The sequence below is a fragment of the Chanodichthys erythropterus genome, chromosome 7, assembly GCF_024489055.1.
Source record: "Chanodichthys erythropterus isolate Z2021 chromosome 7, ASM2448905v1, whole genome shotgun sequence".
Taxonomy (NCBI): domain Eukaryota; kingdom Metazoa; phylum Chordata; class Actinopteri; order Cypriniformes; family Xenocyprididae; genus Chanodichthys; species Chanodichthys erythropterus.
Window position 1 is genome coordinate 36,683,341 of NC_090227.1, and position 22,573 is coordinate 36,705,913.

The 22,573-nt window shown below is 36.5% G+C and overlaps 1 protein-coding gene across 9 annotated transcripts in view; it reads left to right on the forward strand.

Moving 5' to 3' along the window:
• The window catches only part of cbfb (core-binding factor subunit beta), a 45,449-nt gene extending 23,472 nt beyond the window's left edge, over positions 1 to 21,977 (forward strand). Inside the window, exons 4-8 of one of the 9 annotated variants that reach the window (XM_067390421.1) lie at positions 11,542 to 11,658; positions 11,756 to 11,851; positions 13,534 to 13,575; positions 13,876 to 13,923; positions 19,501 to 21,936. In XM_067390421.1, coding sequence (XP_067246522.1) covers positions 11,542 to 11,658; positions 11,756 to 11,851; positions 13,534 to 13,575; positions 13,876 to 13,905 — 285 coding nt within the window. In that variant the 3' untranslated portion in view covers positions 13,906 to 13,923; positions 19,501 to 21,936. Of the gene's footprint in view, positions 1 to 11,541; positions 11,659 to 11,755; positions 11,852 to 13,533; positions 13,576 to 13,875 lie in introns of all 9 variants that reach the window. The other 8 variants (XM_067390422.1, XM_067390426.1, XM_067390420.1 and 5 more) reach the window with 8 other exon arrangements.
• Positions 21,978 to 22,573: the final 596 nt, after the last annotated feature.

Below are 22,573 nucleotides of genomic sequence, written 5' to 3' on the forward strand. Positions count from 1 at the left end.
GTGTGTGTGTGTGTGTGTGTGTGTGTGGGAGGCAGGGCTTCGTTTGTGAAGCGTGGGATTCAGGTCCATATGAGAGCGTGCCGAAGCCTCCCCTTGCCCCAAAGCACCCTGGGAAGGCCTTGGGTTTGGCCTGCTCGTAAATGAAACCCCTGTGCTAGTCAGGCTAGAAATAGCCCTGCAAAACTGCAAGAACGTGGGACCGCTTATGTATCTAGCAGAAAAACAAACTCGCCCCACTCCACATCTGACAACGCCTTTCAGCTCCTGTTTTCATTTTCTAATTTATTCAGGATTATTTGTTTACCTCTGCAGAAATACATTTGAGTGGTAAAGACAGAACTCTACAGGCTGAAAACGTACACGGGGTGTTGCCCTAAGTAGTGCACAAGCACCCATGCACACTAGATTGAGGAGGCGTGCTGTGTGTGTATCGCACCGCTCTGCCTCTAATTGGTCGCATTGATCATTTCCACATGGCTGTTGGCTGCACATCTGCCACTGATGTGTCCCTTCCCCCCTGCATCTTCGTCCTCCTCCTCATAAGCCCTTGCTCCCCGGAGAGGTGCATGGTGGGAAACAGGATGTCACCCACTAGGTGGCATGTCTCGACTTTGCGTTTCCTGTTTTCTTAGTCTCTCTATCTTTGTTTTTGTCTTATCATTGATAGTCTAAATTTATCTTTTAATGGCCTGTTTAATGCAGACTCCCACAGTGATTAAACCTCCAGGTAGAGTTTATCAGCTTTCCCTGCTGGGTTGATGTCACATTTCGACAAAAGCAGTCAGCGGGGGGCCTGCTGATAACCAGGACACTCTCTCTATATAATTTTAGACTCATATTACAAGCCTTGTCTGTCAGTTGCTCCCTGCTGACAGGTTTTATATGAGTCAGCATGCAGATATTTGGCTGTGAAATCACAAATGAATTTGTTGCATGCCTCTACATAACCCCCAGGATACTTAATAAAGTTGGTTAGTCAAAATTAAAAAATAAAGGTGGAGATGGAGCTGTTGTGGGATGCCGGAGAAATAGTCATGTGAGTAAGAACGTAGCCGCTTAAATATCTTTATGTTGAATGGTATCTCCTTCTGAACTTTTGGTTTAAACTCTGTAGGTTGAAGCTGTTTTGTTTTTGACAGCAAATGACTAGAGCACTTAATATCAGTTTCAATTTGTACAGTTTTTTTTTTTTTTTTTTTTTTTTTTTTAGTTGTAGATAGTCTTTAAATTTAGTAATTGTTATTACTTAATTTGGAAAAAATATATATTAAGCAATGTCTCACCAACAAAAGTGCTATATTTCTGCATGGCTGTGATAGCTGATGGAAAAATTATATAACGTGTGATATTGTTTTATACAACAATTCAGTAAGCAAGAGTAAACAAGACGTTAATATTAAATAACTTGCATTTCATTGTAAAACACTGTAAAAAAAACACTGTTTCACACTGTAAAATTTTTTTTCATGATTTATCACATTTTTTCTTTTTTTAATGTGGTTCAGATAACATAATATATAATAATATATAACATAATAAAAAAATTCTGTTCATTAAACCAATCGCCTTCATTGTATTAACTCAAATGTTTAATTTCAATGAATTTTTTTAAGGCAACCAGTGTGTTATTTTAAAAATAGCTCCAAACAAAGCCACAGAAGAACCGTTTTTAACAAATCAGTTAAATAAATGATTCAATGACTCATTCGTTAGTTTGGTTCCCACAAGAGAGATTCGAAAGCATACGGAGCCATCTGCTCTCTAATCACTCTCGCGGGACTTTGACGTCATACACCGATTGGTGTGTGCGGCTCTGCTTCAAATCTAATACACCTATAATCAGTGTTTTAAATGAATCTGTGTTTTTAATTAATCACTTACTGTATAAAGGCACTTGCTGAAACCTACAGCCATAACAATGTAACCTGCAGAAAGATTGAATAAAAAATCTCACTACTAATGTACAGACTGACATAAAGATTTAGGGTCAGTTATAAAAAAAAAAAAAAAATGTGTCATGATTTCTACAAAAATATTAAGCAGCACATCTTTTTTTTAACATTGAAAACATATCAAAACATATCAAAATCTTACCTACCCCAAACAAGGGTGTAATTTTATATACATTTCTGAATTGCTTCCAGCTTAATCTTTATTTAATTCCTATTCCTGGTTTTGGTCACTTTGTTTCCTTGGTCACTTTCAAAATTACCATATGTTTTAACCAATAAAAAAAAATAAAAAAGCCATGATATTTGAATGCTGGATGATGCCACACTCATCTGTTGGGAATGAGTGAACAGCTGACTAACTAACAATTATCATAGGCATGATAAACCCATTTGAGAAATCAGCCTACTTACAGATTTCACTCTAGCATATGAGAAGTGTGTGTATTTGCAGTTAGTAAACTGAATTTGCTGTGCATATCTCCCTCATGTCTCAACACACGTACATGTAAACTCTGGGGGCGGACATGTTCAGACCGCTCTCTCTCTCACTGCTCCATTGTGTTTGTAAGAAAGAGAGAGTCTTTGAAGTAATCTCTGACTCAGTCATGGCACAGTGACACAGACAAAAGACATCGGTGAGACCCGCATTTTTAAAGCACTACAGGTACGAGGACTGTTTACTTAATCTAAGAACTGCAAACAGAGGCAGACGCAGAAGAAAACAGAGCGATATAGAGGGCAGGAGAGATAGAGGTTGATGAACAGATGCATGTAAACCCGTCTGTCTTGTCTGGGGCCTATAGGCTGTGTGCAGGGCCCGGGATTGTTTTGGCTGTCTGAATCAAAAGCCTCCGCGGCTAAATTCAATCCCAGTGTTTACTCGCTCTCTCGCACCCCCTCCCGCCTCTGCTCAGCTCCACAAACACACACAGATCCTCTGTCTTATCCTTACAGCTGCCCCACCCAGCACCGTTGTCTACTGTACCTACACTGTCTTTCCCATTTGATGGCCAATTCTGACACCTCTCACACACTTTTATTCATTAAATATGACCCATGGTGAGCACAGGTTGTAGACTTATGAAGGTGGTTGTAGTGTTTCCTGAACGTTCTTTGAGCTCTACAACTATCTTTCGTTTAAAGTCGGCATTGATTAAAAATTTACTTAGACAAATCATGTGCAAATTCATAGGTCAACACCATTGCTGAGTATTTTCTTTTTAAAACTGCAGTGATGAGACGCAGTCTGAAAATTGCTGGTGTTTCTTACGTCACAAGCAACCACGTCAATGTGCCGGCCGGCTTTAGCATATCATTAACTATTAAGCAGTCTTAAGAGAAGCCAGGTTATCCTGGTATATTAGCTATTTGATAATGCAGTCAAGCAAAAGACTAATCATTTTAATTACATTTATGTGTCTGACATTGTAAAATGCGTTTACTTCAGTAAGTTGACAGAGTGGATCTCTGAGCTTGTGCGAGTGAGTGGAGGCGGGGCTAATTAGCATATTAATAGATCCGCGTATACTGAAAGAAGCAAGGGTGTCGAGTTACATTCAAGCTATTCTAAGGCATGAAGATTTTTTTCACAGGAAAAAATGTTTAAATATATCATTTTGGTGATCAAAGATAAGTTTTAAGGGATAAAATTATTGACTATAGGGGGGCTTTAAAATGTACCCCATTTATTTGCTAATGCATATTCCTGGTTTTAGTGTAAGTAATTCAGTGCATATTATTAAACAAAAATAGCTTTGTTTAAGTATATGTTGCGACTTGCTCTTCATTTTCATAGATTTTAGAAAATTTTACTATAATGAGATGCGAAAATTACATTTTAGTTGATGATAATGTGCAACATGATGCTTTGAAAGATGTACACTAAAATTTTTGGGTCAGTAAGATTTTAAAATTAAAACTATTAAGCAAAGACATTAAATTGATCAAAAGTGACATTAAACACTTTTATGTTGTTATAAAATTGTCTATTTGTGAATAAAAGCTGATGTTTTGAGCTTACTATTCATCAAAGATTCTGGAAAAAAAAAAGTGTCACGGTTTGTACAAAAATATTAAGCAGCGCTAAAGACCGGCGTAATGGCTCCTGAAAATTCATTTTTGGGATCACTGGAATAAATTATATTTAAAATATAATACCACATACTTTTGAAAGGTAGTGTATGAACATTCATTTATTTAGTCAACTGTTTTTTTTTTGTTTTTGTTTTTTTTTTGTACCATGCTCTTCTTCTGAATGGATGTTTTTGCTGTTTTAGCAAACTTGCTTTCAGTCTGAAATGTATCACCTACTTTTCCCAATCTAATCAATTCCTGGTGGATAAAAATCAAGTCCCACCCAACATACATCACAATGAATGATCACATTACACAAGTAAAATGAGTTGCAAATGGCAATTCATGTTGCCTTTAACTATGAATGAAAAATCTTCAGTCTTCCTGGTAGTTCCTCTACTTTAGGACCGAAACATCCCTAACACATGAACTGTTCACACACACACAAGTGAACCATGACCTGAATGTAACTACCCATCCATCCCAGCTCTTTTACCTGGGTCTTCACCGATCCTCAAGGGGGTGACTTCACTACTCATCACCTCCTAGAAATACCCAATGAAAAACAGCAGCGGAAGAGAGCAAAAGAACTGCTTTTCTCATATGTCTGCATTGTTGGTTTGGCTCCAATGAAAACTGTGTGTTTAGGCTGATGGAGTTATGAATGTTCTTTCTGGATGAAGCCCAGGAAGGCTTTTTAAATATGTTATTAATGGCTATAAGGCCTGTGTTTGTTGGGAGAAGAAACTGTTTGAGTTGGACAGATGAGAGAAAAAAGAATCCGAAATGATAAAAATACATGTAGGTTCAGATTCATTTTCAGCATTTATTTCAGATGTATGGCCCATTGTACCGTGCTTCTCAGAAATGGATGGTTTTTCTTTCGTCCCTCTGAGGTATTATATTTCTGCTATGTTTGGAAGATTATGCTTTTTTGATTCCTCAGCACTTTGTTTTAAATTTGCTCTTTAATTACATTGTATAAGTTTCCTAGTATTATCTCGACATGAGTATTCAAAGCACAGTGTGGCTGAGGATATGATTTCAGTCAGACCGTTGACTCGTGGGCTTCGCTGATGTTTAGTTAAACTGCTGCAGAACTGAGCAGGCTTTATTTTTCCTACCTGTGTTTTACTGCTGAGGGGGACACAGATCACAGCCTACGGCACATCCTGTAAGGAAACATGGGGAAGGAGTTTCAGGAGGGCAGGTGGGGGTGGAAGCTGTGCTTGGGAAACGGTTCCAGAGAGTTTGTTTCGAAAGGGAACATAGTCAGAAAAGCCCTTCACTGCTGACAGGAAAGCTACCATTTCCTCAGGTGTGAAAACACTGACATGTTTTTTCATATAACTCTTTTTTTTGGACTGATGTTTTTACATCTGAGGTGGATATGCACCTGGAAATACTTTTTAAAAGATTAAAAGCTTAAATGTTTTAGCAGCAGCCATAGTAATAATTAAAAAAATAAAAAGCTGGATTTTGTATTAGGGACTCAAGAAGGGTTGTAATGTGCCGTGAACATGCGCCCTACCACTACACCACGACTCTCAACAGTGGTTTATTGAATCATTGATTCTAATGAGACTCTTTGTCTTGTGTCTGTTATTTAGACCTGCAGAGAGATTGTGGTTTATCTTTTGATTTTGGTAAACAGTGTCATTCGTAAAAGTGGCTTCTTAGTGGTTGTACAACAGCAAACATTTACATCTGTGGTGACTGCACTTGGATATTTGACAACGTAGTTGTTTTAGTCATAAATATGCAGGGGCGTAGTTTGTGGGGGGGATGGGGGGAGGTCACCCCCCCCCAATATTCAAATGCTTCAGTTACAACCCCCCCAATATTTCAACATGAAAATCACAGCAGATCAAATGAAAAATATGTAGAATTCATTTATTTTGTAACAATAATTTTGTTTGTATTCAAATATGAGTTTGTCATAATAAATTAGACAAAAATATTCTCCCCCTCCATTGAACCGATTGGTAACGCCCAACCAACGCGCCTCGCTCTTTCACCAAAACAACGCGAGTGGAGCTGTACTGTTTGAATGAGACAGCGCGGGTAGCACCAAAAATGAAGAGAACCGCTGCCCAGCCAACTATATTAAACCGCTGGTCCGTTAAAAAGAATAAAGCATGTACTGAGAAGGAGGTATGAGAATGTTTTGTAATACACTCATATTTTAGCTAGCTAATCCATTACAATGTAGCCATAACTATCAGTGTAACTGTAACCATTTACCAAAACAGCCGTCTGTTTTGTTTGTTCATTTTTCAATAGTGTCTGTAATGATCAATGACAAAAATATTCACATCGGTGTTTGTTTTCTTCCTAAATTAATCTGACTTTTGAACGAATTGGCTGAATGAACGATTTAAGTGACTCACTCACTCAATAAAAAAGCGAATCGCTGCCGCCTACTGGCGGTTTCAATATTTAACATAATTTCTTTCTTTTTAGAATCACCGTTATGTTAGAATTTGATGAATGATTATACATACATTTCATAAAGTTCTGATAGATAGATAGATAGATAGATAGATAGATAGATAGATAGATAGATAGATAGATAGATAGATAGATAGATAGATAGATAGATAGATAGATAGATAGATAGATAGATAGATAGATAGATAGATAGATAGATAGATAGATTATCCAATAACACTACACATAAAACAGGTTATTATTTTTTAATATAAAAAACAAAACAAAAAAACAAACAGGCAGCATACGTTCAACCCCCCCAATGTTGAAACCAAATCTACGCCCTTGTAAATATGCCTTTATATTCTTAATATTCTTCTCGTCACTTAACACAGGCATCAGGATAGACATAACATGGGCAGGCCCAAATCATTTATAGGAGCTATAAGTCATAAGTTCCCCGGGTATATTTGTAGCAATAGCCAACAATCAAAATGATCTATTTTTCTTTTATGCCAAAAATCATTAGGATGATAAAGGTGCCCTAGAACCAGTTTTTACAAGATGTAATATAAGTCTAAGGTGTCCCCTGAATGTGTCTGTGAAGTTTCAGCTCAAAATACCCCATAGATTTTTTTAAATAAAATTTTTAACTGCCTATTTTGGGGCGTCATTAACTATGCACCATGCTATAGTATTTATTTGGATGTTTACATTTGATTCTGAATACGTTTGATAGTGCTTTGTGGTTAACGGGATAACATTACACACTGTTGGAGAGATTTATAAAGAATGAAGTTGTGTTTATGCATTATACAGACTGCAAGTGTTTAAAAATGAAAATAGCGACGGCTCTTGTCTACGTGAATACAGTAAGAAACGATGGTAACTTTAACCACATTTAACAGTACATTAGCAACATGCTAACAAAACATTTAGAAAGACAATTTACAAATATCACAAAAATATCATGTAATCATGGATCATGTCAGCTATTATCGCTCCATCTGCCATTTTTCGCTGTTGTTCTTGTTTGCTTACCTAGTCTGATGATTCAGCTGTGCACAGATCCAGACGTTAATACTGACTGCCCTTGTTTAATGCCTTGATCATGGGCTGGCATATGCAAATATTGGGGGCGTACATATTAATGATCACGACTGTTACGTAACAGCCGGTGTTATGTTGAGATTCGCCTGTTTTTCGGAGGTCTTTTAAACAAATGAGATTTATATAAGAAGGAGGAAACAATGGAGTTTGAAACTCACTGTATGTCATTTCCATGTACTGAACTCTTGTTATTCAACTATGCCAAGGTAAATTACATTTTTGATTCTAGGGCACCTTTAAGTAAATATCATGTTCCATGAAGATATATCAAAAATGTATTTTTGTGAGTGGATATGCATTGCTAAGGACTTCATTTGGACAACTTTAAAGGTGATTTTCTCAATATTTAGATTTTTTTGCATCCTCAGATTCCAGATTTTCAAATAGTTGTATCTCGGCCAAATATCGTCCTATCCTAACAAACCAAATCAATGGAATGGAACAGAGCATATTTATTCAGCCTTCAGATGATGTATAAATCTCAATCTCAAAAAATTGACCCTTATGACTGGTTTTGTGGTCCTGGGTCACATATCATCATTGATGTAACCATGAGCACTTTTGACACATGACTGACTTTTATATATCAACATCAATTCTGTGTTTTGAAAGTCAAACCACTGTGATGAACTGCAACAACTGCGATAATAATTTCATTACATAGGCCATTCACATTTATTTACAAAAAGTCTTAAAGGTACAGTAACAAAATGAAAACAAATTTAGTAAGTGGACTTCAGGGAAAATAAATAAAATGCCATTAAAGTGGCTTTTAACAATTTTCACATTACAGCTTGTAGTATAAATCACCTTACACAGTTGATTTATTTGAATTCACATAAATTTTGAATGGCAATAGAATTTATCACTTCTCTTCTATGTTATAGTTTATGTTGGTTAGTGTAACATTAGTGTATTATTTGATAAATTAATGCTTTTATTCAGTAAGGATGTATTAAAATGAGCAAAAGTGGCACTAAAGACCAAAAAAAAAAAACCTTGTTCTTTTAAAGGAACACTCCACTTTTTTTGAAAATAGGCTCATTTTCCAGCTCCCCTAGAGTTAACCAGTTGAGATTTACCGTTTTCGAATCCATTCAGCCGATCTCCGGTTCTGGCGGTACCACTTTTAGCATAGCTTAGCATAGTTCATTGAATCTGATTAGACCGTTAGCATCGCGCTTAAAAATCACCAAAGAGTTTTGATATTTTTCCTATTTAAAACTTGACTCTTCTGTAGTTAAATCGTGTACTAAGACCGACGGAAAATGAAAAGTTGCGATTTTCTAGGCTGATATGGCTAGGAACTATACTCTCATTCAGGCGTAATAATCAAGGAACTTTGCTGCCGTATCATGGCTGCAGCAGTGCAATGTATTACGCAGCGTCTCTCACAAACGTCTCCATGGTTGCAAGGCACGTTCCCTGTGCAAGCAGGGGCTCACAGGCACTGCGTAATATCATTGCACTGCTGCAGCCATGATACGGCATCAAAGTTCCTTGATTATTACGCCAGAATGAGAGTATAGTTCCTAGCCATATAGGCCTAGAAAATCACAACTTTTTATTTTCCGTTGGTCTTAGTACACAATTTAACTACAGAAGAGTCAAGTTTTAAATAAGAAAAATATCGAAACTCTTTGGTCATTTTTGAGCGCGATGCTAACGGTCTAATCAGATTCAATGAACTATGCTAAGCTATGATAAAAGTGGTACTGCCAGAACCGGAGATCGGCTGAATGGATTCGAAAACGGTAAATCTCAACTGGTTAACTCTAGGGGAGTTGGAAAATGAGCCTATTTTCAAAAAAAGTTGAGTGTTCCTTTAAACTTTTTGTTTATAAAAAAAAAAATGGATCACGCTTTCCACAAAAATATTAAGCAGTTTTCAACATTGATTTGTTTCTTGAGCACCAAATTAGCATATTAGAATGATTTCTGAAGAATCATGTGACACCGAAGACCATCACATGAATAAATTACATTTAAAATCTATTAAAATACAACACGGTTATTTTAAATCATAATAATATTTCACAATATTATTGTTTTTTATTGTAGTTTTAATAAAAAATATGAAGCATTGGTGATCAAAAGAGTGTTAAGTACCCTTTTTCTTGAATAGGAAAAGTTAGTGTTTGATAAATGAATTGGTGGGCTATATTTATGCTAGACGACATTCACATCGGTGTGGTGAATTTAGTGGGTATGAAACCAGGGCAGACAGCAGTTTACCCTCTGAACTGACTCCAAAAGCAGTTCCTCCACACACACAGATACACACAGACGCTTAAAGGACAGCAGTAAAGTCAGACAGAGCTCATGTTGTGTCTGCTCTGGCCGAGTGTGTTTGTCTGGCAGGTCGCTCCGGCAGTCACCAGCGCCCAGTGGGGGACTTTGAGTGTCCAACAACACACAACAGTGTTCCTGTGTTTCTCGCCTTTTTGGAGCAGCACGGTGGAACTTCGCTCTTATTTGGTGACTCGGGTGGTTTTGGCGGGTAACGCTGAGGATACGTGCATATGCGTATGCGTTTATAGCTGGCCTCTTTCACTGCAGTTACAGAAATAAACAGCACCCACAGACCGACAGACTGCACGCTTTTGTCTCAGCCTGGATTCCTCAGTGGCAGAGATGTGATATTCCTGTGGCTCTGAGCCAGACAGACAGTCATATACCCCTGTCTCCACATTCTCAACATCTCTCTCACTCTTTGTCCACCTTGTCTTATTCATAGTCCCACCCATCATCTGAGTCTCACACACGGATGCAATCATGCGCTCGCCCGCGCTGCCGTGTGCACTCGTTGGCCATGCTCAGTATAAATAAATTCAGACAGGCTTTGCCTGTCTCTGCATCGGTGTACCCTTACTCTCTACTACGTTGGCCTCCATAAATAAACACTCTCATCGCAGGAAGCAAACATTGGACCCTACAGACATTGGCTGGGCTAAAGCTGAGATAGGACAGGAAGAGACAGAAAAAGTTGTAATGGTTAAATGTTTATATGTCCAGTTTTGAGGCCATTTCCAGCAGTAACTTCCACTGAACAGCTCACAAGTGTTTTACAATTCAAATGAACCATTGTACAGCCAGGTGTGATGTTGAGAGGGGGTTTTCAAATGCGGATACAACTGTGGAGTAGGTGGTTATGGCATTTCACCTGTTCCGAGGGCTTGTTGCGTCTGTGTAGGCGGAGTAGCAGGATTTACTGTAGAGTTAATTGTATCTGCAGTATATTGTAGTTGTTAGATGAATCAGTGACACTTAAAAGAAAAAAAGACCTTTTAAAAACCATGTTTAAAATGGATGTGCCATGTTCTTAGCATTTTTTTATTATTATTTTTTTTTTTTGGATTTCCTATGGTTTTTTAAAAAGACATTTATACTAAATTTTTACATATAATGATTCTGAAAATGTCAGCACATGTACAATAACATAATTTCCTTACTCTTTGACTATATACAATGTACAATATTAAATATTATTTTCAAGTTTATAAATATAATATGAATAAAAAAGTAATATATGTATAAATACGAGAAAGAAAATCATATAAAAAGTATTTGTGTTTTCCATGTTCTTTTTTTAAATTCATTTTTATATAATATTTTAATAAAATTATAGTTTTTTGTAAATAATACATCATTATTCCAAACTACTATATGTTTTTTCCCTGAATAATTAAATTATTTTAATATAAGAATAAATATTTTTTAATTGTAAATTGTATTTATAAACAAATTAATAGATCCAGACTAAACAAAATGAGGTTGTGTTATTGACCCAAATGTCACTCTGCAATAAGGACATTTTTCCATGTAAAATTCTTCCAATTTCCCTTCTAAATCTGCTTAGAAAAAGCTACACATTCTACAGATTCCATCTCATTTATCTTTTTATTGTTGTTGTTGTTGTTGTGCTGTGTATGTATGTCATAATATCCATAATAACTAAGTGTGTGTATGTGTGCAGGTGTACCTGAAGGCTCCTATGATCCTGAATGGAGTGTGTGTGATCTGGAGAGGCTGGATTGATCTTCAGCGTTTGGATGGGATGGGTTGTCTGGAATATGATGATGAGAGGGCACAGGTACAGATATCATAAACTGCCTTTTGTTCCTCATGACATGTATATCAGAAATAACTGACCGCTGCCTGGCTTCCTGTCTTTTTATGTGTTTCTACAGCATGAGGATGCTCTAGCCCAAGCAGCCTTTGAGGAAGCCCGCAGAAGGACTCGTGATTTTGAGGACAGGGATCGCTCGCACCGTGAGGACTTGGAGGTGAGAGCTGGAGTGAGTGAGGATGTGTGTATGAGTGTGTGAAGTTTCGATCAGTTAGTGCATGCTTAAAATCCGATATGTTATTTTGTATTAGTTGTAACAGAGTTCAGTAGGTCCTAGTTTGTGTGTATGTGTGTGTGTTTGTGTGTGTGTGTGTGTGTGTGCGTGTGTGTACATGTTTTCCACTTGCGCATGTACAATACTTCTGTATGTGCTTTTTTTTTTTTTGCATAATCTTTACCTAATTCCTCTTGCTAATATTTTGATTGACAGCCACTACCAAAATAGCTGATGCTTTAAGGAGCAGTTCACTGAAAATACAATGTTTTAGTAGCTCCTGAGCCGAGAGATGATTAAGTGGTGCCAGCGGCATCTTTTCTTATGGGTCAAGCTAAAGTGGTAGAGTGAATCTCACAACATCATGTCTAGATCAGATTTCACCCCATAATAAAAAACAATATTTTGCATAACAAACCTATTATTAGGACATTTCTGCATTGCCACATTATTTATTCATGACAACTGAGCACATTTTCCCCAAAATATGTCATTACTGTAATGCATTCTGACATTTCACTTTTGAGGATGCAGTTCTTATTACTCTCAATGATGATTCCTGTAAATAATATTTTTAGGAACTGTTGTAGGGCAGGTTTTTAAAAAATTAATTTTTTCTAGTGCTGTCAAATCGATTAAATGCAATTAATCGCATCTAATATAAAGGTTTGTAAATATATAATATGAGTGTGTGTGTGTCTGTGTGTGTATATACATACATATATATATATATATATATATATATATATATATATATATATATATAAACACACACATATTTACAAACTTTCATGTTAGATTCGATTAATTGCATTTAATCGAATGCAATTAATTGCATCTAACAAAATTAAATTTTAAAGGTCAAAAACTAGATCGAGCAAACAAAAAACAATTATCTTCATGACAATTAAGTACATAATATCAAAAATAATATTTTCATTACCGTAATGTGAAATAAATAGTGCTGTCAAATCGATTAATCACGATTAATCGTATCTAACATAAAAGTTTGTAAATAAATGATGTGAGTTTGTGTACACACACATTATATATTTACAAACTTTTAAGTTAGATGCGATTAATCGCGATTAATCACATCTAACATAAAAGTTTGTAAGTATATAATGTGTGTTTGTGTATATACACACACACACACCTATCTATCTATTATATTTACAAACTTTTAAGTTAAATGCGATTAATCACGATTAAACGATTTGACAGCACTATTTATTTCACATTACGGTAATGAAAATATTGTATTTGATATTATGTACTTAATAATGTCGTAAAAATAATTGTATTTTCTGTGTGCTTGATTTTGTTTTTGACCTTTAAGAAAATCAATTAAACCTAACGAATTTACTTTATTCTAAAAGTCATGTAAGATATTGCCAAACATGAAAGTCACTATATATCTGTAAAATTCTTTTACTTTGACATCCGATCATGAAAATGATAATTGTAAAATCTGTTTCCTTTCAAAATTGCACTGCAGGAACAGGTAAATAAGTGCCACCTCACATGATGTCTGTCTGTTCCCTGTTCGCTGCATGTTTTGAGAGCTCTTGACGTAGCTAAACAGCTTGTCTGGAGTAATACTGATTTGATCACTTGTCATTTAGCAGATGCCGATGGCACAGCTCAGTCATTTAATAACTCAGGAGGTAAGACAACAATTTAGGATTTTATGTAGTGAACTGCTGCCTTGATTTTCTGTTTACTATAAATTACTCAGAGCAAAAGCGTAATGAAGGAGGGCATGTATGTTTCTTAGTATTTTGTATGTATGCATGCATATATGTACTCTATGTGAGTTTGTGTACGTGTAAGCTATTGAAGTGCTTTACTTGTTTACTCATGGCTTAGTGCATGAAGTGTCTTTGCATTGTAAGTCCTCAAATATAATCATTCTACAGTCAATCCAAACTGCGCTCTTAAGATGAAAACCAAATTGTGTTTTTTAGGACCCTGTGGCATCAAAAATCTGGGACTGATGGCCTTCAAGGACCAGGGTCTGTCTCCTCTGCTTCTCTCTATCCTTGTGTCATGCACTAAACCGTGTCTGTGTCTGTAAGTGTGTGTACGTGAGTGTGTATTTCACAAGAGCATGTGCATGAAGGAGCACCTTTATGTATTCTTCTGTGTGTGTGTGTGTGTGTGTGTGTGTGTGTGTGTGTGTGTGTGGGTGTATTTACTGTGTCTATATGTGTTGGTAGGTACATGTAGGTGTGTGTAAGTGGGAATTCAGGCTTCTATAAGCAACTCTGGGTCTTATACTGTACTGTAAGTGCAAAAAACACTCTACCGGCGTGAGAGACCCCCAGCTCGTTCTTCTCAGACCTCTGTAATGGAGACCAGACTTCCATCCCAAGATTCCTTACTGCCCCGCCCACCCACTCCCCTGCTGCAAAGCCCTCTGGGAGCTCTCAGGCACAGCTTGGCAGCACATGACCAGAAAGATTCCCCTTATGTACCGCCGCCTTTATATTCCTCCCTCCTAATCTACACCCTCAGGCGTTCCTTTACACACTCTTCATCCTCTCTTCCAAAATCAATCACGCCAAGGTCTCTTTTTTAAATAGATCTGGCTGCTTATGAAAATCAAATTTCTTACTCATTGCAGTCAGGCGATCTGTGACTCACGGGCCAAATGTTTTTCCCTCAAAGCTCAAAGTCACTGTGAGCGGTGGAAAATTAAACCCTGTAATTATTCTATAATTCATGCTTTCTCATCCCAGCAGCGTGGAGTCTGATCCTCGTTCGGAGCTTGTTTTTCGAGCTGCACGGTTCGGCCGGCTTTATTTTGGAAAGCGCATAACACTTGAGCGCGGATCGAACCTCGAGCCTTCACGCTACACGCAACGGTCGCATAGCTGTGGTCAGATCTTAAACTCCATCATCCGTAATTGGATAAAAACCAGCACAATTGCAGTCTGGATCTGTGAAAAAAAAAAGCCAGTGTTTTCTGGGAAAGTGGGCCAGGTTCGTTTTGAAAGGCGAACAATGCATTTAGAGACTTTAAAATCGCTTACGACCTCTCTGGGAAAGAGACAAAAGGGAGCTTTCGCTCTTATTTGTCCTCTATCAGTGCGTCTTAATGCGGTTTCGTCACTGTTTGTGTACGCAGGGAGTCCAAGGGGGCGAATCAAAGCTGAAAGATATCGAAGAGGGTAATGGCCTTCTGCATGATAGATGGTAAAGAGATGGATGAAAAATAGATAGGCCATTTTTCATGAAACCCAGGCCTTTACTGCAGGTGGGATTAGAGGATGAGTGATGTTGGGCCAGTGAAAGTATTAATATATCATTAGTATTGATCTTTTTCATTAGCAGCGCTGTCTGGCCAGCAGAATCTAAGCACTATTGACTTGTGGTACAGGAGAGTGCTTCAGCTGGGCTCCGTATGATCGATGCTTCGTCCTCTCATCCACACAAACATGCTTTTTCAAAGCTTAAATACTAAGGAGCAAACATAAAAATGCTTTTTGTGCTTTATAAAGCCCTAAAGATATATATCTGGCATCTTTTGCAGTTTGATTTGTGCTCTTATTTTTGCCCAATATTTATTGCCTTGCTGAAACTCAAACCTAAACTGGTCTGTTGGTCCAACCTGGTCAGCCTGGTCTGTTGACTGGGATTTTTCACCATCTGGCCACCCAGCTAAACAACTCAAGAGACCAGCTGAAATCAGACTAAGACTAACACACCATCTTATGTTGGTTTAAGCTTTGTTAAACATTGTTGTGTTACCATTCACATTCATTTAAAAATATAAAAATGCATAAAAATTAACAGTTATACGTTATAAAAAAAATATATTCTTTTAATATTATTTGTATTTATTATAAAAAATATATATAGGCCTACACACACAAAACTACACTCTAAAAAATGCTGGGTTAAATCAACCCAAGTTGGGTTAAAAAATTACCGTATTGCTTGCTTAAAATGAACCCAAAATATGTTGGAATTTAACATTTAATAATAAGTTTGATAAATATTAATTAAACAATAAACATTAATTAAATTGCTTCATCTTTTGTTTATTGTTGCCTCTAGTAGTTATGTGTCTGATTTTTAATTTCGAACCTATTTTGGGTTGTTTTTAACCCAGCATTTTTTAGAGTGTACAGTAAAATCGGTAATATTGTGAATTATTATTACAATTTAAAATAACAATTAAAATATTAATGTTGAAAACAGTATTTTGTGCAAAATATACATTTAAAAAAACAGCATTTATTTGAAATCTTTTGTAACATAACTGTCACACTTGATCAATTTAATATGTCCTTGCTGAATTAATGTATTAATTTCTTTAAAAAAATAATTATTGATGCCAAACATTGCAAAAAATGCTTTTCTTATTTAGTATTTTTGTCTTGTTTCCAGTCTAAATATCTACAAATTCTTAAATCCAGATGCTTTTACTAGATAAGTAAAATGACATAAGATATTTGTTCTTGTTATCTGGAAAAAGAAATCAAAATGAAGTGAGTTTTTGCTTAAAAAAAGCAAAATTATCTGCCAATGGGCTTAGAAAAGTAATCTTTTTTTCTGTTTGGGACAGAAACAAGATTTCAAACAGAAACAATATTATTTAAATAAAACAATTAGATAATAAAAGCATCTGGATTTAAGAATTTTTAGATATTTGGACTGGAAACTAGACAAAAATTCTAAACAAGAAAAGCATTTTTTGCAGTAAACTTAGTGTATAAATAACAAGCAGTTTGTTGCTAGAAAAGAATGTTTAATTCTGCAGTTCACCAAAATTGTCAACAGCTAGATAATGCTTATTATTTACAGTAGCATGTTTATGCACCAGACTGCTTTGTGCTGTGCGTATGACAGCTATAACAGCTTGATCTGTTAATGGATATGCTTAAAGATGGGATTCCCAGGCGTCGGGTCGAGTAAAAACAGCATTGCGTAGCTCTAGGGTTAGAGCGTGCTATAATCGCCGCTTCCACGGATGATGACCTCACGCTATGTGAGATACACTATGTCTGCCTCTTCGTCTATCTTTCTCTCACCGTCTGCCTGTCTGTCTGTCCGTCCGTCTGCCCTGTCTGTGCTCAGACATCTATGTCAGGGAGAGATTTAGACATAGGCACATAAACATATGTATCTGTGACAAGGCCATCAGTCATATTTTTATTTTTAAAGCTAGTGATTTGAAGACTTCCCCCTGACTAATGACTAATGTCTGCCACTTCAACCAAAAAAAGCAGCTCAATTTTTAGCGTCTAGACTGAAGTTGATCTCTGCCGTCCCCTTCTGGACACGAAAAGCAATTGCATGTGTGCTGCAAACTTTTCTACTAATCTTGTTTGTAGATTGAGAAATTACATGTCAGAAAATAGCTGTACTCTGTCTTGTCTGTCTTGGTGTGTGTGTTAAGCAAACTTTTCACAGTGTTTTGCTACATATTCTTATTTACTCTGGATTTCTTAAAATGAATATATTTTTTGATCATTAAAAATAATGGGAACACTTTACAATAAGGTCTTATTAATTAACATTAGTTAATGTATTAACTAACATGAACTAACAATGAGCAATACATTTATTACTGTATTTATTAATCTTTTTTAATGTTAGTTAATAAAAATACAGTAGTTTATTGTTCATGTTAGTTCACAGTGCATTAACTATTTAAAAATTTTTAATGTTGACTTTTTATCTCACAATTCTGACTTTATAACTCACAATTGCGACTTTGCAGCATGCAATTCGGAATTCAGAATTGTAGTCAGAATTGCGAGTTTACATCTTACAATTGTGAATTTACATCTCGGAATTCTGACTACAATTCTGTTTTCTTTCTATTCTGACTTTTCTGCAATTGCAAGTTTATATCTCGCAATTCTGACTTTATAATTCACAATTGTAAATTTATATCTCGCAATTCTGACTATAATTCGCAATTGCACATTTATATCTCGCAATTCTGACTTTATAATTCACAATTGTAAATTTATATCTCACAATTCTGACTATTTCTCGCAATTGCGAGTTTATATCTTACAATTCTGACTTTATAATTCACAATTGTAAATTTATATCTCACAATTCTGACTATAATTCGCAATTGCAAATTTATATCTCGCAATTCTGACTTTATAACTCGCAATTGCAAATTTATATCTCATAATTCTGACTATTTCTCGCAATTGCAAGTTTATATCTCGCAATTCTGATTTTCTAATTCGCAATTGCAAATTTATCTCACAATTCTGACTATTTCTCGCAATTGCGAGTTTATATCTTACAATTCTGACTTTATAATTCGCAATTGCAAATTTATGTCTCGCAATTCTGACTTTATAACTCGCAATTGCGATTTTTTTATATCTCGTAATTCTGACTATTTCTCGCAATTGCGAGTTTATATCTCGCAATTCTCGCAATTCTGATTTTCTAATTCTCAATTGCAAATTTATCTCACAATTCTGACTATTTCTCGCAATTGCGAGTTTATATCTTACAATTCTGACTTTATAATTCGCAATTGTGAGTTTATATCTTGCAATTCTGACTGTATAATTCGCAATCAAATTTATATCTTGCAATTCTGACTTTATAATTCGCAATTGCAAATTTATAACTCGCAATTGCGACTTTACATCATGCAATTTTGAATTAAGAATTGAACAACTTTACATCATGCAATTCCGAGTTAACATTTTGCAGTTGAATTCTGAATTCAAAATTGCGTGATGTAAAGTCGCAATTGCGAGTTATAAAGTTAGAATTGAGAGATATAAACTTGCAATTGCAAAAAAGTCTGAATAGCAAAAAAACAAGTCAGAATTAAGATATAAACTCACAATTGTGAGAAAAAATTTCAGAATTGTGAGTTTATATCTTGGAATTCTGACTTTATTTCTCAGTTGCAACTTTATATCCCACAATTCTGAGGGGAAAACAGTCAGAATTGTGAGATAAAGAGTCACAATTATCTTTTTCTTTTTGTGGTAGAAACAAGCTTCCATATAAATTAGCATTAACTAAGATTAATAAATTCTGTAGAAGTATTGTTCATTCTTAATTCATGTTAACTAAATTAGTTAACTAATGTTAACTAATGAAACCTTATTGTAAAGTGTTACCAAAATAATTATCCAAAATGGAGTTTCAAATCGCTAAATATCACATTTTGCCGCTAACATTATTTTCCTTTCTGTTTTCTTTGGTTTATGATGAGATTTTGGCATAAAAACTCCCTTTATTCAATATAAAAGTGCAGATGAATTTATGCAGTTTGTCATTATAAACAGTTTCGACCTGAAAAATAAATGCCAATATTAAATGACAGTAATGTTTGTAAACCATGTCTCTATCACTTCCAGACAGATCTAAAGTTCCTGAACATTTAATACCTGACTCTGTTATCGTATATGCAATTGCATGTGGGGCTGCAACCTTTTCCTCTTGTTGTGTTTCCAGTTTGACAACTAACATGTCAGCGAGTTAAGCACAGCACAACCATTTTAACTATATTTCTGTCTCTGTCTCGGTTTGTTTGTTGGGGTGCGTGGTTGTTTGTGCACATATTTGCATGTGTGATTGTGTGTGTGACCCAGCCCAGGCGACAGCAGGACCCCAGCCCTGGCTCCAACATGGGCAACACTGATGATCACAAGATGCGCTAGCGGCATTCACCAAAGTGGGCAGGGATGGGGTCATAAGACCTCCATCACCACGGCAATCTCATCTCCCTATGCCTTGTTTATCACAGGACAGACCAAAGTCCACACCGGTGGGGATTTTCGGGTGGTAACGGCCTGGTGAAGGGGCTGGGTGGGTTGGGCTGGGCTCAGAGATTCATTCGCATTTGATTCAGTCCCTCGTTTCTTCTTGGGATTTTTGCACTATGTGATACGTTCAGTTTAAGTCCCCCATATCGCCTTTCGGTATGCATGGTTTTCCTACCTATGTTTGCTCTTGTTCCCCCCTATGCAAGGCATCTTATTTTGTCCTATTGTAATGAAATGGCATTTTTTCATTTATTTTATTCGTATTGTGTGTGAAAGTCAGGATGTTTACTTTTTGTATTTTCATTTCTTCTCTATATAAACATGTCTGTTCTTGTGCTTTGTAGAAGCAGCTAGTAAATGTTGCTAGGTAGATTTGTGAAGTAGAATAGAACTTTTTTGATGTCTAAAAAGAGAAATCTAAAAAGAGGCTGCTGATGTTGTGGATGAGGAGGTCTACCATCCTTCTCCATGTGCTCTGTCTTCCACTTCTTCCTGTTACAGTCAGTTGAAACGTGCTTTGGGCGTGAAGCGAGCGGCAGGAAGTGAATATTGAGGTCAGTGTTACTCTGAGTGCGAGTTTTTCACCCTACATCTGCTTGTTGTTTCATTAATGTCAATGTTTTACACATTTAATTTGCTTTAAGCAGGCTTTTCATATTGTTTTGCTACATATTCTAATTTACTCTGGAATTTTTAAAATGAATACATTTTTTTTTTTTTTTTGTTCAATCATTTAAAATAATTCTCCAAAATGGAGAAAGTTTCACTTCACCAAATGTCGCATTTTTGCCACCTACTTTATTTCAATTTCTTTTGACATGAAAACTCTTTCGTTCATATTAAACCAGGGGAATTTATGCAGTTGTTAGTCATTATAAACAATGCAATTTGCAATATATGCCAGATATGACTCAACCCAAGGAGACCCAAAGAATAAATTACAGTAATAGCTATTTGCAAATCATATATCTGTCACTTCCAGACAGATCTAAAGCTCCTGAACGTTAAATATCTGACTCTGTTATTGCACTGTATATGCAAGTAAATATAATCATAAATTCACAGACCCTGGGATAAAATGTTATTTTCCACCAGGTCAAATAGAGGACCTTAGTGCGTCCTGGGATAACTTTCCCGGTTTTGCCCCCTCCCTGACGACAGCCCTGTTTGAGATGATGTAGTGTTTTGGGACAGTCGGTGTGTGTGTGTGACGGGACTGGATGTTATTTCTTAAGGGAAAATCTCTGATAAACAGAAAAGAAAGTAGGAAAAGAAAGAAACCAGTTGCTCAAGTTATCATAAATGATCAACAAATGGAAGCGATCAAAAATTGACCTCTTTTGACATTTGATTTTGAATAATCAATGTTGAACATAATTGCTTGATTTCATGTGTATGTTTTTTGTTTTATTTACCACAGCCGGTGGGGTAAGCATTTAAGGGCCAAGAATTTTTATTTAGATGGGATGCTGAAGCCCGAAGGTACGGCCTACCTCTAGCTTAAACCAAATATACACAAATGAGAGGTTATTTATAAAGAGTGTTGTCTGAGTGTTGAGGGAAAGCTAATGCTGGTTTAGTAGAACGTTAAAGCTTTATATAGTTGGAGTGGGCTTTTATACCACACAATGGTCAGAGACTGGGCACCAGGAGGTTATTGAGGTCTGGATATATTTTGAAGATGCCAAACCAGAGTCCACAAAACAGTCCTGCTTTAATTAGTCCTGCAGATCAACTCTCTGCTTTCTAGGTGTGTCTTATGCTATCAAAGAAATACCCTTGCTGGCCCTCTGTTAGTTTCTTTCTCATCCCTTTACTTAATGCTGGCATTAAGGCAAAATACACACCAGGTAGTGGATGGCTCTTTTTTTTTTTGTAATGAATGAATAAATCAAATGTTTATTTTCTTAATTGTTTTAAGTTATTGATGCAGGTACACCTTTGTTTCATTATCAGGTTCCGCTATGATGAAATGTGTATTTCTGTATTGATATTGCTTTCCTTTTCCCCTTGGCCCCTTAAGGAACTGGGGATGCTTTTATATTGTCTTTGGTTTTCGCTCTTTTTCTGTTTTTAATTTTAAGCGAGGAGGACTGTTAACTGAAGTGTTATGTTTGTTTGTTTCTTAATAAACTTGTTACAAACCGTATTCTCGTTCATTGTCGCATGTGTGTGTGTTTCTTTTTCATGCACTCCAATGGCAAAATGATTTTTCCATGTCACATCATTTTATGTCCTAAATTGCCTAAATCACCCTAAAAACCTAAATCATCCCTTCACACATTATGGTAAATCAAAAAGGTTCCACAATGCAATTTTCACCACATTTTAGATCTTCCTGGAGGCTAAGTGAGGGCTGCCCGTGCAGGGCAGTGAGCAAATTCTCAGGGGCCCTGCGCTGGAAGCCCTAAGTGGGCCCGTAAAGGACCAGTGCAGGCTTGTTTGCAGGGTCCTGAGTGGCTCAATTTGTCCCTCAGAATGAGCTACCACCTGCTTTGAAGTACTGTATAGTCACACTATAGCACACCTCTCTCACATATTCTGCTATTGAAACTGCGTGGTTTCCGCCAACTGTGTAAGCAGCAGTCCATGCTAATAGACAAGAAATGTAACTTTTACACCATCTTGCTGATCACGTTTCTTGAGTCTTTTGGCTACAGGAGCCATACAGGCCTGGGAGTGAGCACCCCCTGCTGGCCTCACTAAAGCATCTTCCAATAACAATCCAATTTTTTTCAAAGAAGGTCTCCCATCCATTTCACGGCCTGGTCAGAGCCCGCTTAGCTTCAGGTGTGTGCCAGGCTCTGGACATGGAAGGCTACAGTCACACTGCTTTCTGAAGTCACATTAAAAGAAGTCCAAATCGAGGGGCAGCACATCCTGAGTGGCTGAATTTGTC